The sequence below is a fragment of the Macrotis lagotis genome, chromosome 3 (genome assembly GCF_037893015.1).
Source record: "Macrotis lagotis isolate mMagLag1 chromosome 3, bilby.v1.9.chrom.fasta, whole genome shotgun sequence".
Classification (NCBI taxonomy): Eukaryota; Metazoa; Chordata; class Mammalia; order Peramelemorphia; family Peramelidae; genus Macrotis; species Macrotis lagotis.
In genome coordinates this window covers 161859174-161875904 of record NC_133660.1, presented here as the reverse complement: position 1 = coordinate 161875904, position 16731 = coordinate 161859174, and the positions used below count along the sequence as shown (strand labels likewise).

The following is a 16731-nucleotide window of genomic DNA, read 5'->3' as shown; positions in this document are numbered from 1 at the left end:
CCCCTTTTCCCCTTTTAATACTTGGAAGGTTAGATGTTTTATAAGTTAACTAAGTATGTGTAGGTTGACTTTAAGCCAAGTCTGATGAGAAGAAGATTCAGGTGTTTGTCTTCTGCTCCCTTCTTCCCTTCTATTACCATAGGTTTTTTGTACCTCTTAGTGTAATGAGATTTACCCCATTCAGTCCCCTCCCTCCTCCAGTCTCTTTCCTGTGTATTTTTAGATCGTTCTAAGTCATAGCCTGAGAGTTATTAGAGTCTTTCTCCCAAGTGGGGTTAAAGCCAGTTACATCCCATTAGATAGCAGTCTCATGGATAGGTCATGAATGTCCATCATGTCTGGCCAGGTGTATTCTCTCTGTTAGAGTTACAATTATCAAGATTTATGAGAATCTTACCCCCCCCCCCGCCCCCATGCTGGATATAGCCAGTTTCAACTTACTGCATTGCATGTTTTTTTTCTTTTACCGCCCCGCCCCCCCCTTTTTTTTACCTTTTCATGTCCCTCTGACTCCTGGTTTCAATTCAGCTGTTAATCTGGCTGATCCGGGGCTGATCCTCCCTCTGAGCCCAGACTCACCTGCCTGAATTCGGCCAAAGCTGCTGCTGGAGACAAATCCTGAGGTAGATGTTCTTTCCCCTGGCTTTTCTTTCTGGGTTTTGTGGGTCAGATTTCTTTTAAGAGGTTTGTTTCATGTGATAGATGGGGAAGAGATCAGGAGACTTTAGAACTGTGCCTGTCTTCTCTCCGCCATCTTGGCTGGAAGTCCAGGAGCTGTATTTTAAACCTTAGTCCAGAAATTCTAATCCTCCTCTCATATACCATCTTCCTAACCAGTTTTAAACTTCTCATTTCTTCTTTTCTCTCTTTCTTTGCCATCTTACCCTATACTTGGCAACTGCCAGTATCATTTGCTACCCACAGGAATGTTCAGAAGTGAGTAATCATCTTGTGTTTTGACAGTTTTTGAGGAAAATTCTCTACTGTATCCCTTTTAAGACAGGAACTCTGTCTACTTTTTTCAAGTTGATACATCCCACATCATGCCTCATTAGAGAGTCAACAACCACCATTAGAGTTCATTTGTTCAAATACCTCTTACTGGCTGATTTCTCTCTTCACTCATAGTAATCATAGGTTTAGTTGGTCATTCCTGGAGACCAAGCAGCTGCTTCCTCCTTGGAGTATCCTGCTTTACACTCTTTAGAAAGAACTTAAATTGACTTTCTATTTTCAAATGTTCGGTATATTTTTCTATAAAACATTTTTCTATTCCAGCCTCTTAACATGGGTCGGTTTTCCCTTCTGCCTCTTGAGATTCATTTTTTAAATTTCTTTTCTTGTTTAAACTTCTATCCTTTTCCTTTTTTAGTGTTCTTCATCGCAACATAATTAGTCATTATTGTAGTGTAGTAGAAGTTGTGTTGTACTGGATGAAATGTTGGATCGATCCAAGTGTCCACTATAGATTTAAATTATTCTCTGGCATTGTTACTGAATTATTATCATGAATAAGTTATTTTACCTCTGAACCACCATGTTTTCATCTGTAAAATAGGGCTAATAATATCTGTAATTACTTTCTTTATATTTCTTATGTTTTGTTTGTATAAGATAATTTATGTAAAACACTTTTCAAACCTAACCTATATAAAAATTGATTGTTATTGTTGTTGTTTTTGTCATGAACACTGAAATATGATAGTTAGGAGACCTTTGTTTCTTTCCTGACTCTTCTGCTTATATTGGTTCATGACTTTGTGCATTTCTCTGGGCCTCAATTTCTTATCTTTCAGTTTGTGTTTAAATCAGATTTCTAAGATTCAATGAATATTCAATTTGTTTCAAGCTCTTATATAGCCCTAGTAATCTGTAGACTTGTTGTTGCCTGATTCTGATCTGGTTTTGATCTCACAACTCTTTAGTTATACTTTACTACTCTTTCCTATTGTTGAAAACTTTGGCTTTTTATACTATTGTCATTTTTCAGTTATTGCCTACAAATAGCACACAGTTGAAATCTCCCTTCTTTTAAAAGAAAAAGGTAAGTAAAGTGGCCTCCTATGACAGTGAATGAGGTCTGCTACCCTCAGAGGCTTAGTTATATATACAACCAAGAAGGACATGTGCAAAATTGACATCTGTTTATTTATCTATCTGTATCATATGGATAGGTATATCACCTGTGTCCAAGTATGTATTTTTACCTATGTTTAATACATATTTTATACAGGTATAGATTTATCTTTTCACAACTCCTTCAGGATTGACAATTTGCATCTTTTTTATTATTTTTACCTACTTGATTTCCTTTTCTTGTTATTTTATAATGAGAGTGATAGATTATTGATATTTATAAAATGGTCTTTTGCTTTTATGGGTAACTTGGGGCCAGTAAAAGAATTTTACAATCCATCCTTCCTTCTTCCTATTCAGTTCTAGTTCCAAATTCATCGATTTTTTTTTTGTCATAGATTGATGGCCATACCCTATTCTATGAATTCAAGTGAATGTTAAATCTGAATTGAAGACATTCTTAATGCACTTAATCTTATCTTTTTTGCGTAGTCAAACCAAACTCTTTCAAATGATTATCTGCTCTGTTGTAAAGTGAAACCTCAGTTGTTCTGATTCACAATTCTCTTTTTTTTGCTTAAAGATTTTGTTTATTTTGAGTTTTACAACTTTTCCCCTAATCTTACTTCTCTCCCTCTCCCAGCCCCCCACAGTAGGCATTTTGACAGTCTTTACACTGTTTCCATGGTATACATTTGCAGTTCTCTTATTTGTAATTTGCAGCATGTTTTCTTGCAAACTCTTAACCTATAACCTGTGAACAGTTACTTTTGAGGTCTTCCTATAGCTATATATAGTTCTTTCATGTTCCTTCCCAGAAGTTCATCTTTATTGGAAAAATGCAAAATAAAATATTTTTCACTTTTTCTTTATGATTGCAAATTTTTTTTAGAGCCACTCATATACGAGAGACTAACACACTTCGAGGTAAAATTACACAATTGCAGTCAGACAACGAGCTTTTAAAAAGGCAGCTTTTAACTGAGCAATTTGAACGGTAAGGAAAAATTTATAGTATAAATTGATATACTATCTGATTTTTAAGTTGCTACATTAACACATGATTAAGCTATATGAGTAATACTATCTATAATCATAGAAGTTCCTACACAAAGTACTACTCTGATGCTTTATTGTAGCATAGAGGTGACTCTCATTCCTTAAAGGCCTTGCAAATATAGCATAAACACACACAGATTCTATCATACTCGAAAGTGTTTTAGTATGGTACTGGATAAAGATTACATTCCCTTTCTGTGGATGAGCTTAGCTAAATATGGAGAGGCCATCATGAAAGGGTGACCACTTGATGATGAATTCTTTGGCATTCGCAACTTATTAAACAAATTAAAATACAAAATGACCTTCAATCCAAACAATGCCTATCCATTTCTGCAATAACAGTGGCAGAGTGGTGGAAATGAATGCAGAATAATTTGAGGATCACAAATTTTAGTCTGTCTGTAAGCATTAAATGAATTGTTAATACTCTCAGTATAAGCTCCTTGTCAACTGACCAGTGAGTTTTATCTATTACCATATCTGAATCATATCAGTTCTGATATTCTTATCATAAAGCATGTTAGCCCATAAAGACAAGAAAAATAAACCGACTTGTCACTTAGCAAGAGTAAGGAAGAGTTCATGGACATCATCAGGTACCATTTGTGTTCACACAATGACAAGATAATTCTCATGTCATTGTGTGAACACAAATGGTACCTGTTCTGTCCCTTCCCTTCACCATCAGGAATTTATGGGAGGACAGGGATGAGAGTAACTCAGGATAGTCAGCCCATGTATGGATTAAAGCTATGAATATTCATATCAATGAGATCTCAAATCCTTAAGGGAGTACATATGATCCATATAGAGTTTGACAATCATACTCCTTAAGAACAGGGATCCTAGGTGAGATTTCCCTTGATACAGGGCTAAGATTTGCTATACTGTGCTCAGGATTTGCTGTATTATCTGCATCTTTCCTTTTAAGGGAACCTAATAAAAAAAAGTTACATGTAAAAGGAAATTTTAACATTTGTATTTTTTAATTTTGAATTCTTATGTCCAAAGGGCAAACTGTGCTTACCCTTTGATCCAGTAATACCCCTACTATGTCTATCCCAAAGAAATCAGAGAAAAGGGAAAAAAAAGATATGTACAAAAATATCTATAGCAGTCTTTTTGTGGAAATTTAGAGGATGCTCATTGGGGAATGACTGAGCAAATTGTGATATATGGATGTAATAGAATACTATTGTACTGTAAGAAATGACAAGCAGGATGATTTTGGAACACCTGGAAAGATTTACATAAACTGATAAAAAGTGAAGAGAGCAGAAGCAAGAAAACATTGTACCCAGTAATAGCAATGTTATGTGATAATGAATGCTGGATAACTTGGCTCTTGTCAGTACAATAAGAGCTCATAAATAGAAAATGCTGTCCACATCCAAAAAGAATTGGAGTCTGAATACATAACAAAGTATATTGTTTTTACTTTATTTTGTGTGTGTGTTTTCTTTTGTTCCATTTCCTCTTTCCCAACATAATTAATATGGAAATCTGTTTTATATGATCGCACAAAAAAACCTATTTAAAATAATTAACTTTTTAAGAGGGGTGGGAGGAAATTTGAAAATTAAATTTTTAAAAAAATAAATGTTGAAAATTGTCTTTACATGTAATTGGGAAAAAGAAAATAGTTTTAAAAAAATAAAATTTTGAGTTTTAAAATTTTCTCCCTCCCCATTCTTGAGAAGGCAGGCAATTTGACATAGATCATACATTTGGAGTCATGTGAAACATATTTCTAGTCATGCTATAAAATAAAGCACAGATCAAAAAAAATAAAAAAAAAAGTATGCTTCAGTCTGTATTCAGACTCCATTAGTTCTTTCTCTGGAAGTGGATAGTATTTTTCTTCATAAGTTCCTCAGAATTGTCTTAGATCATTGTATGGGGCTGAGAATAATTTATCAGTATTGCTCTTACTACATACAATGTTCTGGTTCGTTTCTGTTCACTTCACTTTCATGTAGGTCTTTCCATTTTTTTTAAGATTTTATTTATTTTGAGTTTTACAATTTTTCCCCTAATCTTACTTCCCTCCCCCCACACACAGAAGGCAATTTGCCAGTCTTTACATTGTTTCCATGGCATACATTGATCCAAAATGAATGTGATGAGAGAGAAATCATATCCTTAAGGAAGAAACATAAAGTATAAGAGATAGTAAGATCAGACAATAAGATATCAGGTTTTTTTTCCTACCGTCAAATTGGGATATAGTCCTTGGACTTTGTTCAAAATTCACGGTTCTTTCTCTGGATACAGATGGTATTCTGCATTGCAGACAGCCCCAAATTATCCCTGGTTGTCACACTGATGGAATGAACAAGTTCATCAAGGTTGATCATCGCCCCCATGTTTCTATTAGGGTGTACAGTGTTTTTCTGGTTCTGCTCATCTCACTCAGCATCAGTTCATGCAAATCCCTCCAGGCTTCCCTGAATTCCCATCTCTCCTGGTTTCTAATAGAACAATAGTGTTCCATGACATACATATACCACAGTTTGCTAAGCCATTCCCCAGTTGAAGGACAATTACTTGATTTCCAATTCTTTGTCACCACAAACAGGGCTGCTATGAATATTTTTGTACAAGTAAGGTTTTTCCCTTTTTCATCATCTCTTCAGTGTATAGACCCAGTAGTGGTATTGCTGGATCGCTTTCCATGTTTTTTAACAGCATGTTGAACTGTTCCTTGTTTCCCTCAACAGAAAGGTCAGTCTTTAGATCTTTTGAATGTTTACAAACTCAAGGTGGCAAAAACTCCAGAACCAAAGACTATGGATGGTCTATTCAATGTGTATCAACATTATTATTAGTACTCATTAAAGCTAGATTTGGAAATTGAAGTAGGAAGACTCTCCAGCATGTGGAAGCCTTAGGGAAGAAAGCTAGACTTATTCTTAGGGAAAAAAATGGAGAGATAATTAATCTGTCTTCAAGGCAATGAGTTCTAGACTTTGGGGTTTTTTCCCTGTTAGAAACTCAGATTCTGGGGCAGCTAGGTGGTGCAGTAGATAGTGCACCAGTCCTGGAGTCAGGAATACCTGAGTTCAAATCTGGCCTCAGACATTTACTAATTACCTAGCTGTGTCACCTTGGGCAAGCCACTTAACCCCATTTGCCTTGCAAAAAAAAAAAAAAAAAGAAACTTAGATTATTTCTGTTCCCCCCCCCAATAATTCCTTGAAATAATTTATCAGCAGAAATCAGATCTGAAAAGGACTCATGATTAAATGAAAATAACTAATGTTTCAGTCATTGTTTTGAGAAGAGAGTTTTAGGTAGCGGGAAAGAGGACTGATGTAAGGAACTAAGGAAAAGATTGGGGAAAAATAGGAATGGAAATTTTTTTGATTCATTTGACATGAATAACTTTGTTGACTTTCAGATCAATGTAAACACATAGAAGTTGTGTTCGCAGAAGTATTGGTAGATTTTATAAGATTGTATTCACTTATAATTTCAAAGGACCACTGGTGCTGAAACATAAAAATTATGTTATTCTAGTATTCTAGTATTCAATGCCAATGCATTGTGAACATCTATCTTAGCATGTATTGTCAGTTTGTTTTAGATTTGATAATAATTGTAGCTGATATGATCAGTGGTGTGATATAGTACCCAGTCATGATATGGTGATATGTTTGGTGCCAATAGTCATAGTTGTGGGGTTTTTTTTAAAGTTTCTTTCTGTGCTAGATTGCATTCTTGTAGTCTCCACTGTGGAGGTTTGAGAGTTGAGTTGCTGTAGGAATAAAACTGTTTAGGTATCTTCAGTAGACCTGTGACCAATATGATGAGCCTCTGGGAATGGGGGCCACCAACCTACAATTTCAGCTCAGACCAGATAAGAAGATCCAATCTTGAAAAAACAAATTCCTTTCCAAAGTAAAAGACTTTGAAAATTTGTCTCAAAAGTAATTGATCTGAAGAAGATCTAAAGGTTTTAGTGGACAGCGAGCTTAGTATAAGTCAAATGTTACATAACAGCCAAAAAAAATGTGATGCAATTTTTGATTATTGGAATAGGAGCCTTGTAGTCCAGCTATATTCTACCCTGGTCAAGCCATATCTGGGATATTATTTTAAGCAATTGGCAACACATTTTAGGAAATACATTAATAAATTGGAGAATATGCATAGGATGGCAACCCTGATGGTGAAGGCTACTGAGTTTATCTATATGAGGGTCAGTTGAAAGTACTACAGGGATGACTACCTGGTGAAGGGAAGATTGGGGTGGGTGGAGAACTAAGAACGTGATAACTGTGTTAAAGTATTTGAAGGGTTGTTACCAAGAAGAATTAGATTTGCTCGCTTTTGCCCCAGGTGGAAGTAATAGACAAAATTAGACTTAATTTAAAGAAAAACTTTATAACTACTCAAATGTGGAATGCAGTACCTTGGGCAGTAGTGGGTTCTCTCTCATTTGATATTCATATATGAGGTATGTTATAGATGAGGTTCATTGGAATAGGAATTGAACTAGATAGTCACCAAAGTCCTTTCCAACTCTTAAAATTCCATGGTTAGGCAGAGACCAATGTCAGTGGTCAGAATTACCTAAATATATTAGTTCTTCCTTTTACAATTTATTTCACATATTATTTCCAGGAATTAATAGGGATGGATTTGTGTTTCTCCCATTCATATATACATACATATATATGTATGTGTTAGAATTATTTTTCTATTTATCATTGATCTTTAAATTTTGCATGACAGATTTGACTTTTATATATGTATATATGTATGTGTTTATATATGTATATATACATATATTTATATATGTATATGGTACCTGCCTAATTAATTGAAAATCCATTCTTTTTTATCAATAATTAGAGTAATACTCTGAAAAAGTATTAGCATTTATATGGAAGTAATGCTTTTAGTATAAATTTCTTGGATTTGACAAGTATATTGTGTTACAGAGAACGAGCAATCCAGGAGATGCGTCTACATGGTCTTGCTACATCTTTCCGAACCTCTTCTCCATGTAGATCTCCTTCACGTAGATCTCCTCCATGTAGCTCTCCTTTGCGAAGATCTCCTTCGCATTCACCTGATCACTCCCACCTGAAATAGATAAACAGAAAGGTATGTATTATGTATGTGTATATATTGGATCACTTATGTTCTACTTAGAAAAATAATACATGCATTTTCCAAGATGATTGAAACTTTATCCTTTTAGAACACAAATTTTTAAAGCCATTTTTTCATTCATTTAACATTTTTTAGAATGTCAGTAAGAATAATAAAATAACCTATAGTTTTATTTCATTATACAGTTAAAAAACATTTTCCTATATTATCTCATTTAAATTGAGAATCCTAGTCTTCTGACTAAATCTAGTGATCTAATCACAATTCCGTACTGCTACTTCAGCCCTATGCAGAAATGCAAAGAATTAGAATTGATTGTCCCTGCAGCCAAAGCACTGAGGTTCTAGTTCATAGACTTCTAGTATTTAAAATGAAAATTCAAGAGGCAACAATCCATTTTCATTAAGTGCTTTTTATATGAGCCAGGCACTATCTTTGTATCTGAGTAGTGTTTAGCAAAAACCTTCCAGTTTAGTATTGGGATAAGATAACACAGAGAGCTTTAAAATAAGACATGATGCATTACATGACAAAGTACTGGGTATAATCCTGATGAGGGCCTTGAGTCCAGATTCATAAAAGAGACAGAGAAGTAGTGAAGTCATTTTATAGGAAAATCTGAAAGTCACCTGACTGGTGGAGACTTTCAATATTTCCTCAGAGAAAAGGAAAAACTAATGACTGTAGGTTACCAGAACCAGGGAATGCCTTAGGAAATGTGGAACTTCATTGGTTCTGAGGGATCAGTAGGATTTGGATTAACCATGGAGGAGAATGGGTAGAGTTAAAGAAAGGAAGATCCTTGTATTTGCTTTGTATTTTGTATTTTGATCCATTCATTATATTTGCATCTCCAGTACCTAATTATGCATGGCACCTAGAAGGCACTTGATAAATGCTGACTGGATCAAAAAAGTACAAAATAAAAGCAAATACAAGGACCTTTCTGTCTCTAAGCTATCCATTCTCCTCCTTGGTTATCCAAATCCTACTGATCCTTCAGGCCTGATGAGACCAAGAAAGAGAAGTTAAGAGGGCCTAGGTCTATAGCAGTAGAGAAGGAAACAGTAGATAGGAAGTGGTTGAAGATTTGAGAGGGGTGGCAGAGGTGGGTAATATTGCAGTAGCTGGAAAATAGAGGAGGGTATGGAAGCAAATACAAATATAAAGGTGATGACTTTTGCAAGGAGAAAGGCCACCTCTTAGATAACTATGGGAGAGAAAGAAATGATGTAAAAAGGTTTTGAGACAAAGAGGAAAAATTATTTATGTGAAATATTTTCAGTAAAGTAAGAGTCAAGGTCCACAACTGAAAGTGAGGTAAACATATGGTATGGGAGATCTGAGGATAGAGGGAAAAGTTTGTAGTAGCTTCTGTGGGAAATGGGATAAGGAATTATTTTGGAAGGAACAAAAGCAGTTGAAGATCAATAACATAAATTTGTAATGTACCTCGGATGCACAGTTGTGTTAGCTTCTTTTGCTTTCTTCTGCAGCCTATGAATTGGAATAGAAAAGGCAGCTCATGGATATAATTCAAGGCTTAAGTCTGACAAGAGATAGATTGTGATCTGGTGGGAGGGATTAGGGATTTATGAGTAGAGGACAATACAGAGATGAAGTGATTAACAAGTGGAGAATGGAAAGTGAGGAAAAGGAAGTCAGAGCAAGGCTTTAAAAAGTACTGAGGAAGGGCTGCTAGGTGGCATAGTGGATAAAGCACTGGCCCTGGAGTCAGGAGTACCTGGGTTCAAATCCGGTCTCAGATACTTAATTACCTAGCTGTGTGGCCTTGGGCAAGCCACTTAACCCCATTTGCCTTGCAAAAACCTAAAAAAAAAAAGTACTGAGGAACAATCATTATGAATGTGAATGATAGGTCTAGGAAGGCTGGAGAAGTTATAATCAGAAATATTAGGTTTCTGATATTTGTATACATTGTTTGAATGGATGAATGAGAGGATAAATGGGTAGAAAATCTTTTATGCCAAGTATTATTAAATCCTGGGAATACAAAATGAAAAACAAGACAGTTCCTCCTTTCCAGGGACTCAAATTAGGCAAGGGAGAGAGAGAGAATATGTCTAGTGGGGATCAACGAAGACTGAATGGTTCCTAAGATATTGCAGTAGGGCAGATGATGAGGCCCAGTTGTCCACCATCCTTTTGGAAGATAAATAACTTGTGCCTTGCTGCTCACCCAAGGGGTGTAAGCAGGTCAAGACTTGTTGAGAAAAGGAATATGGTCCTAAAGACTGAAAGAAAATTATGGCTCTGGGTCACCACTGGTTGTCATCCATACTTGACCTTGAAATTCTCAAGTTATAGGAACCTCCCTACCTAACTGAGGTATTTATCACATTTTTGAGGCAGCTCTAATTGCTAGGGAATTTTTTCTTTAGGTTTATCTGAACTCTCCTTCCTTAAGAGTTGCTACCAGTATTACACTTCTTGGCCAAGAACAACAAATTTAATGCCTCTTCTGCATGGCAACTCTTTAAATATGTGAAAGATACCGCCCTACCCCTTTACCTAAGTCTTCTGAAGCCTAACAATCACCAATTCATTCAAATGCTTTTTTTTTTGGCCATGATTTCAAGTTCCTTCACCATTCTTTTTTTTTTTTAAGGTTTTTTGGTAAGGCAAATGGGGTCAAGTGGCTTGCCAAAGGCCACATAGCTAGGTAATTATTAAGTGTCTGAGGCCAGATTTGAATTCAGGTACTCCTGACTCCAGGAGTCAGGTATTCCTAACTCTATCCACTGCTCCGCCTAGCTGCCCCATCCTTCATCATTCTTAAGGGGATTACCCAGAACTAGATAGAATAACTCAGAATCTGACAGGGCATTAGGGCAATCTAATATCTCATTTTGGGCATCATGCTAATATCAATTTAGCCCAAAATTATAATAGTTTTTAAGTTGTTGAGTTTTTGGTCCATTAGAATATCTAGGTCTTTTCTCACATGAATTGCTTTCTTGTCACAACTTGACAAACAGTTGGATCTTTGAACCCATCCTTTGTTTGAAGTCCTTGACATCTACTCTTTTTTTTAAGTTTTTGTAAAGCAGTGGGGTTAAGTGACTTGCCCAAGGCCACACAGCTAGGTAATTATTAAGTGTCTGAGACCGGATTTGAACCCAGGTACTCCTGACTCCAGGGCCGGTGCTTTATCCACTGTGCCACCTAGCCGCCCCGATTATGGTATCCTTGACAGAAATAGGGGGCATTTGAAAAAGGGGAAAGTTTAGGGAAAAAAATGTGTTCTGTTTTAGACATGTGTCTGCCCATGGGGCATTTATTTCAAAATGTATTGAAGGTAGCTGTGATCTAGAAATAGTGCTGGTTGGAGATTAGGAATGATATTTAGATCTGGAAGTTATCTACATAGATAATAATTGAATGCACTAGAACTGATTAACTTATCAAATTAAAACAGGAAGAAAACTAAGAAGGAAATATGTTGCAAAAAGAAGCCCAGAGAGAAATGAGTATCTAGAACAAAGTAATTAAAACTGTTAAATTCTGCAGAGGACAAGAAGAATGAGAATTGTGAAAAGGCCAGTAGATATGGCTGTTACAAAATCATTTGTAATTTTGAAAAGAGTGATTTAATTTTATCAAAGAAGTCTGAAGCTAGGAAGTTTAGAAGAAAGTGAAATACAGTTCAGGCATAAAAATGTATCTGGCTTTTCTAGAGCATTTAGCTGAGAAAAGGAAAAGAGATAGGAAGATGACGAGAAGAAATGGTAAGATTATTGTCTATTTCACTACCTAAGTTTTCCTTATTAATCAAAACAAGATCCCAAATATCAGTATTTTTTCCTTCTGAATGGTGACTGTCAAAACTTTATCAACTTTTCTTTCTTTTTTTTTTCAAACAGATAGAATCCTTTCACAGATGGTTGATATCCACTGTCTTGATTCTATTTTTCCTTCATGCTAGTCTAGTGATATGATATGTCAGTAATTCACTGATCCCATTTCAACAGATTTGGCCTGACAAGCTGTACTTTACTCCAAAATACTTTATTTCCTCTTTTGATCCTTAACAAATTGTTCTTAATCATGCTATGCCACCACACCCCTGACTCCCTTTGTTGTTTCCTAAAAATTATAGACTCTCCTACAATTTCTTCTGTTGTTCCTATTGTGCTATTCCTAAAGAGCAGCTTTGCCCAGATACATTTCTCCTGAAACTTCCCTTTTTCATTTAAAGCCCTTTTAATCAAATCAACCATTCTTCAGTAACTAAGGCATTTCCGGACTTCCTTGGATGTACTCCATCCCTGAAGAAAAGCTTTTCACTTTCCTTTGCCATGGTTCAAAAAGCCTAATCATAGAGTTCAGGATATTTTAAGCTAGCTCTTTGCTCCCCAAATCTACTTTCTTTTCTGATGCCCTTCACTTCAGATAACACTGGGGGGAACCTCATCTATGATCTCAGATTCTTCATTTTATTGTCCAGAGTTTTCTGATTCTTAAAGAGGCTTTCTACGATCCAAGGAATAAAAGTAAGAAGAGATGGAGAAAGACAAAAAGGGAAGCAGCTGTTTCAAATATGATAAATATACATGTTTCACAAGATACATTTCATGCAAAGTACTTAATGTTTAATAATATATGAGGATCTACTTTTCCTATAATAGTTTCTCATTCTAGCTTTGGACTAGAATGTCTGAATCAGTCTCTTTTTATGCATATAGCCTCTTGGGGGATCATTTTCCTCCTCTCTCAAAAGGAGAGAATAATACCTGCCCTGATACCTTATGTGGTATTTGTGAGGTTCATGTGAGATAGTGTAGGTAAAAATGTTTTGAAAACTAAAATCTAAGGACATCTATTAGTATCTATTATAAAAGAAGTTGATGTTTAGAAAGATAACCCTAAAGCATCAAGGATCCTAAAATAACTTTTGAATATAGCACTGAAATTATGTTCTATTTTTAATATTGATTTTATTACATTTTAAATTTTTAAAAATTGATAATTCATATATGTGTGCTTAGAGTAACTGCCAGACAACATATTTACTTCAAAACATTTTATTTGAAAATCATGCCAAATAAGTTTATTGCATTTCATCTTTCACAATTTTTCTTTGTCAACATGCCATACATATTGCATACCCCTTTTGTGAATCTTTAGTCATAAAGGTACTACAAATAGAACTTAAAATAAATTTTAAGAGTTTAAAAGCAGTCTCATATGGATTATACTGTAATCATTTTTAAAAGCTCAAAAGAGACATTAATTAGCTCTGGTCTTATCATTTATTTGCTACTGAGATTTGATTCAATTAAGAACTTTCTGACTTTAATTTCTTCCCTCTATATGGTGAATAACTACAAAAATTTTTCCCCAACAGAATTGTTGTCTTCAAAAACTAGGCCATATGGATCTTTTGAGAACTATTAACTGGCTTTGAAGTGCTTGTTCCTGAAAATCATGAAGGTTGACATGGATTCTACCTCTGTCAAGTTTTCTTTAAATCAGTGAATTTTTATGTGGAGAGATATTTTGTTTTGTTTTGTTTTTTAATGTGCTGTATATATTTTCATTGGCATAATGTAGATAGAATTTGTACTAGTTCATGTTTTCATTGTCTTTAAATCATATAGTTCCCTACGATTTATTTATACTGTGAACTAATATACAAGAATATGCATATTTTGCTTTGATGAACTGTTTTTATAAACACTCTTAATATAAATGTGTACATACAATGCTTTTTTCAAGTGTGATTGCATTTTTCATATCTGTGTTTATAATTCAAAAGTTTCAGCCTTGATGCTTTACCATCACCTGTAATTTTTTTCTTCAAGTGTAAAATTAACAATTCACAGGTTTTTGCCACCTATCACTGGAATGGAGTGGTAATGGATTTCTTCAGGTGTTATGTACTAACAGCAGTTTTATGTGAAGTAATTAATGATTCACATTTTAAAAAATATTTTTGTATTACCAATGAGAAGTATTGTGATGAAAGTATATATTTATATATTATTTATAATATAACATTTTATACTATCATGTGAACGTTTTTTGACAATGCAGATTTTTTCAATATGAATCTTAAAGGCTTTCTGAATGAGCTTTCATACAAAATAAAGATCTAGAAAATTTCCAAATGAAATTCTTCAGTCAATAAACTAGAAATCTTTTAAGATTTAAAAAATCTATCAAGTAACTATAGTTAAGTATTTTTAAATTCCAGCATACCTCTAGCAGGCTTATCATTTTTTCTTCTGAGTTTGTATATTACAATTTATTTAATATTTTCAAATTATGCTTTCAAAAAATTTAAGCATGTGCAGGTAGTGACAAAAGGAATTTTTAAAAAATACTTCAATTACTCTAATAGCAAAAAATCCAATTTATTACAGTAAAATAGTAAAAATTAATAGAGAAAAGTAATAGAAGAGCTTAGCCAATTATTTGGACATATTTTACTTGGATATACTGATATAAATATAATATTTTGATAAATGGTTTTGTGTTTCTGTTTTTAAAAGCACTAATATTATCCTTTAAAATTTCCATATCTGACCTTTGTAATAGCTCAATATAGATAGATGCATGTATGATATGACTCATTTTTCCACCTTATCTCATATAGTAGTTGTTTATAAGCCATTCACTAATGTGAATCTTGTATTGTTGCAAAATCCAAGCAAGAGAAATAGTACTGTTTCCTGTGGTATGCAAAACATTTAAATAAGTAATTGTATATAAATTAAGAGAAATAATGGTTTTTGTTTTCTTAATGCAGGGTTGAAAAAAACTTTTTTCGGCTGGGTATTTATAACATCATTCCTGGACTATATTTGGTCAATGATTTAATTAATTCACCCCTAAAAAGGTGCTAGATTTATTGAATTTCGAGTCCTGTGTTCAGTTACCTTGACAACACCACATCAATGCAGCCTGTGATGGGGAGGTTCCCTTGCCCCTGCCTTAATGCAACAATGAGAAATTTTTATTAGCCATTTATTTTTTATATCTTCAATTATAATTCTTATTTATATTTTTAACTATAGTTTTTATTTTGATAACCATAATGTCCTAAGTGGAAGAAGGTGTACTATTTTATCTTTTAAAATACAATGTACTTGAATTCTAAATATTTATTTAAAATCATGTAATTTGTTACAGATATTTGAAAAAAAGATGAAGTCTCTTTGCTCATTTCACTTTATTTGCAACATATATTTATTTACTAAAATACAGCAGGCCCTTTAAAACAGATCTGTTAAAACATGAATAAGATCATAAGTCAAAAATACAAAATGTATAAATGATCAAATAGCAAATGTGACAGTACTTTGCCTGATTTTTGTTTTTGTTTGCTTGTTTGGTGAAAGTCTTTCAAAAATATACAAATAAATGACAACTAAACATATTAATTTATTTAGCATAGTTTTGTAGTATTAAATAAGAAATATATCATTTGATAATTTTTGGCATTTTGTACCTGTTAGAGAAACAAGAGGTTCCATAATAATCAGTGAAAAGTAGATTTTCAGAATTGTGCTCTTAGATAACTGGAAATAAAGTTGGAAAAGCATATCCTAGAAGGTAGATAAAGAGTAACAAAAAAAAATAGGTTGCTAATAAAATACTTCTTTAAAGAAGGTAAAGATTAGACTACATTATCCTTGGAAGACAGGTAAAACTTGTGAATGTGGGTGTCTCCTAATATTGAGCATTTAGGGTAGCAGCTTCAAAGCTCTTTTCCATGCAGTAACTCATTTGATGCCAGATGGGAAGGGGGGGTTGGCATTGGGTAAAATCAAATGAGTTACTGCATATAAAAGAGCTTTGAAGTGCTAAATAAATGTCAATATTAGGAGACACCCACATTCAAAAGATTAGATTTCCCAAGGAAAATGATTGAACACTTAGGAAGTAGTTAGAGAAAGTCAGCAAGAGTCAACAGGCATTTATTAAGGCTTCTTGTGTTTGGACAGGCCCTAAGCTAGAATCTGGGAACAAGCAGTTAAAGCAGAAAGATGATCCTATAAAAACTTAATCTCTAATTTTGGGGGGGGGGAGAGATAACATGTTTGAAGCAAAGCTGAAAAGTGAATGAGGGTAGAAAACAAGGGTCTGGGGAGCAGAGGCATGCTGCATTCTGGGGAAGGAGGTTGACCTGGCCTGGGTACTCCTTCAGGGAAAGTTCTAGGAGAGGACAGATGCAGAGAGGAGTGAGGTCAACTCACAAGCCTGGAAGCATAGAAGAATAAAGAAGAAGAAAAAAACTCCACTGTGTTCTCAGCAAAATAAATGTTTATATTCATTTGCTCAAGTTGGGAGTCATATTAGTGAGTGACTAAGCTTTCATTATTCAAATCACTTCAGACTCAACACAGGAGTCAGATGGCTTTCTGACTCTTTTCACATTCTGTTTAATTATTGTTTCCTACCCTTTTACTGTCTTATAGTGAAAGATCAGTATACTTTTATAAGTAA

At 34.3% G+C, this 16731-nt stretch overlaps 1 protein-coding gene across 7 annotated transcripts in view; it reads left to right on the top strand.

Annotated features, from left to right (window-relative positions):
• CEP135 (centrosomal protein 135) overlaps window positions 1-15916 on the top strand; it is a 145227-nt gene extending 129311 nt beyond the window's left edge. For 5 of the 7 annotated variants that reach the window (XM_074229387.1, XM_074229383.1, XM_074229386.1 and 2 more), the window contains 3 exons: window positions 2969-3073; window positions 8085-8250; window positions 13628-15914. In XM_074229387.1, the coding sequence (XP_074085488.1) occupies window positions 2969-3073; window positions 8085-8238 (259 nt within the window). In that variant the 3' untranslated portion in view covers window positions 8239-8250; window positions 13628-15914. Of the gene's footprint in view, window positions 1-2968; window positions 3074-8084; window positions 8251-13627 lie in introns of all 7 variants that reach the window. The other 2 variants (XM_074229389.1, XM_074229388.1) reach the window with 2 other exon arrangements.
• Window positions 15917-16731: the final 815 nt, after the last annotated feature.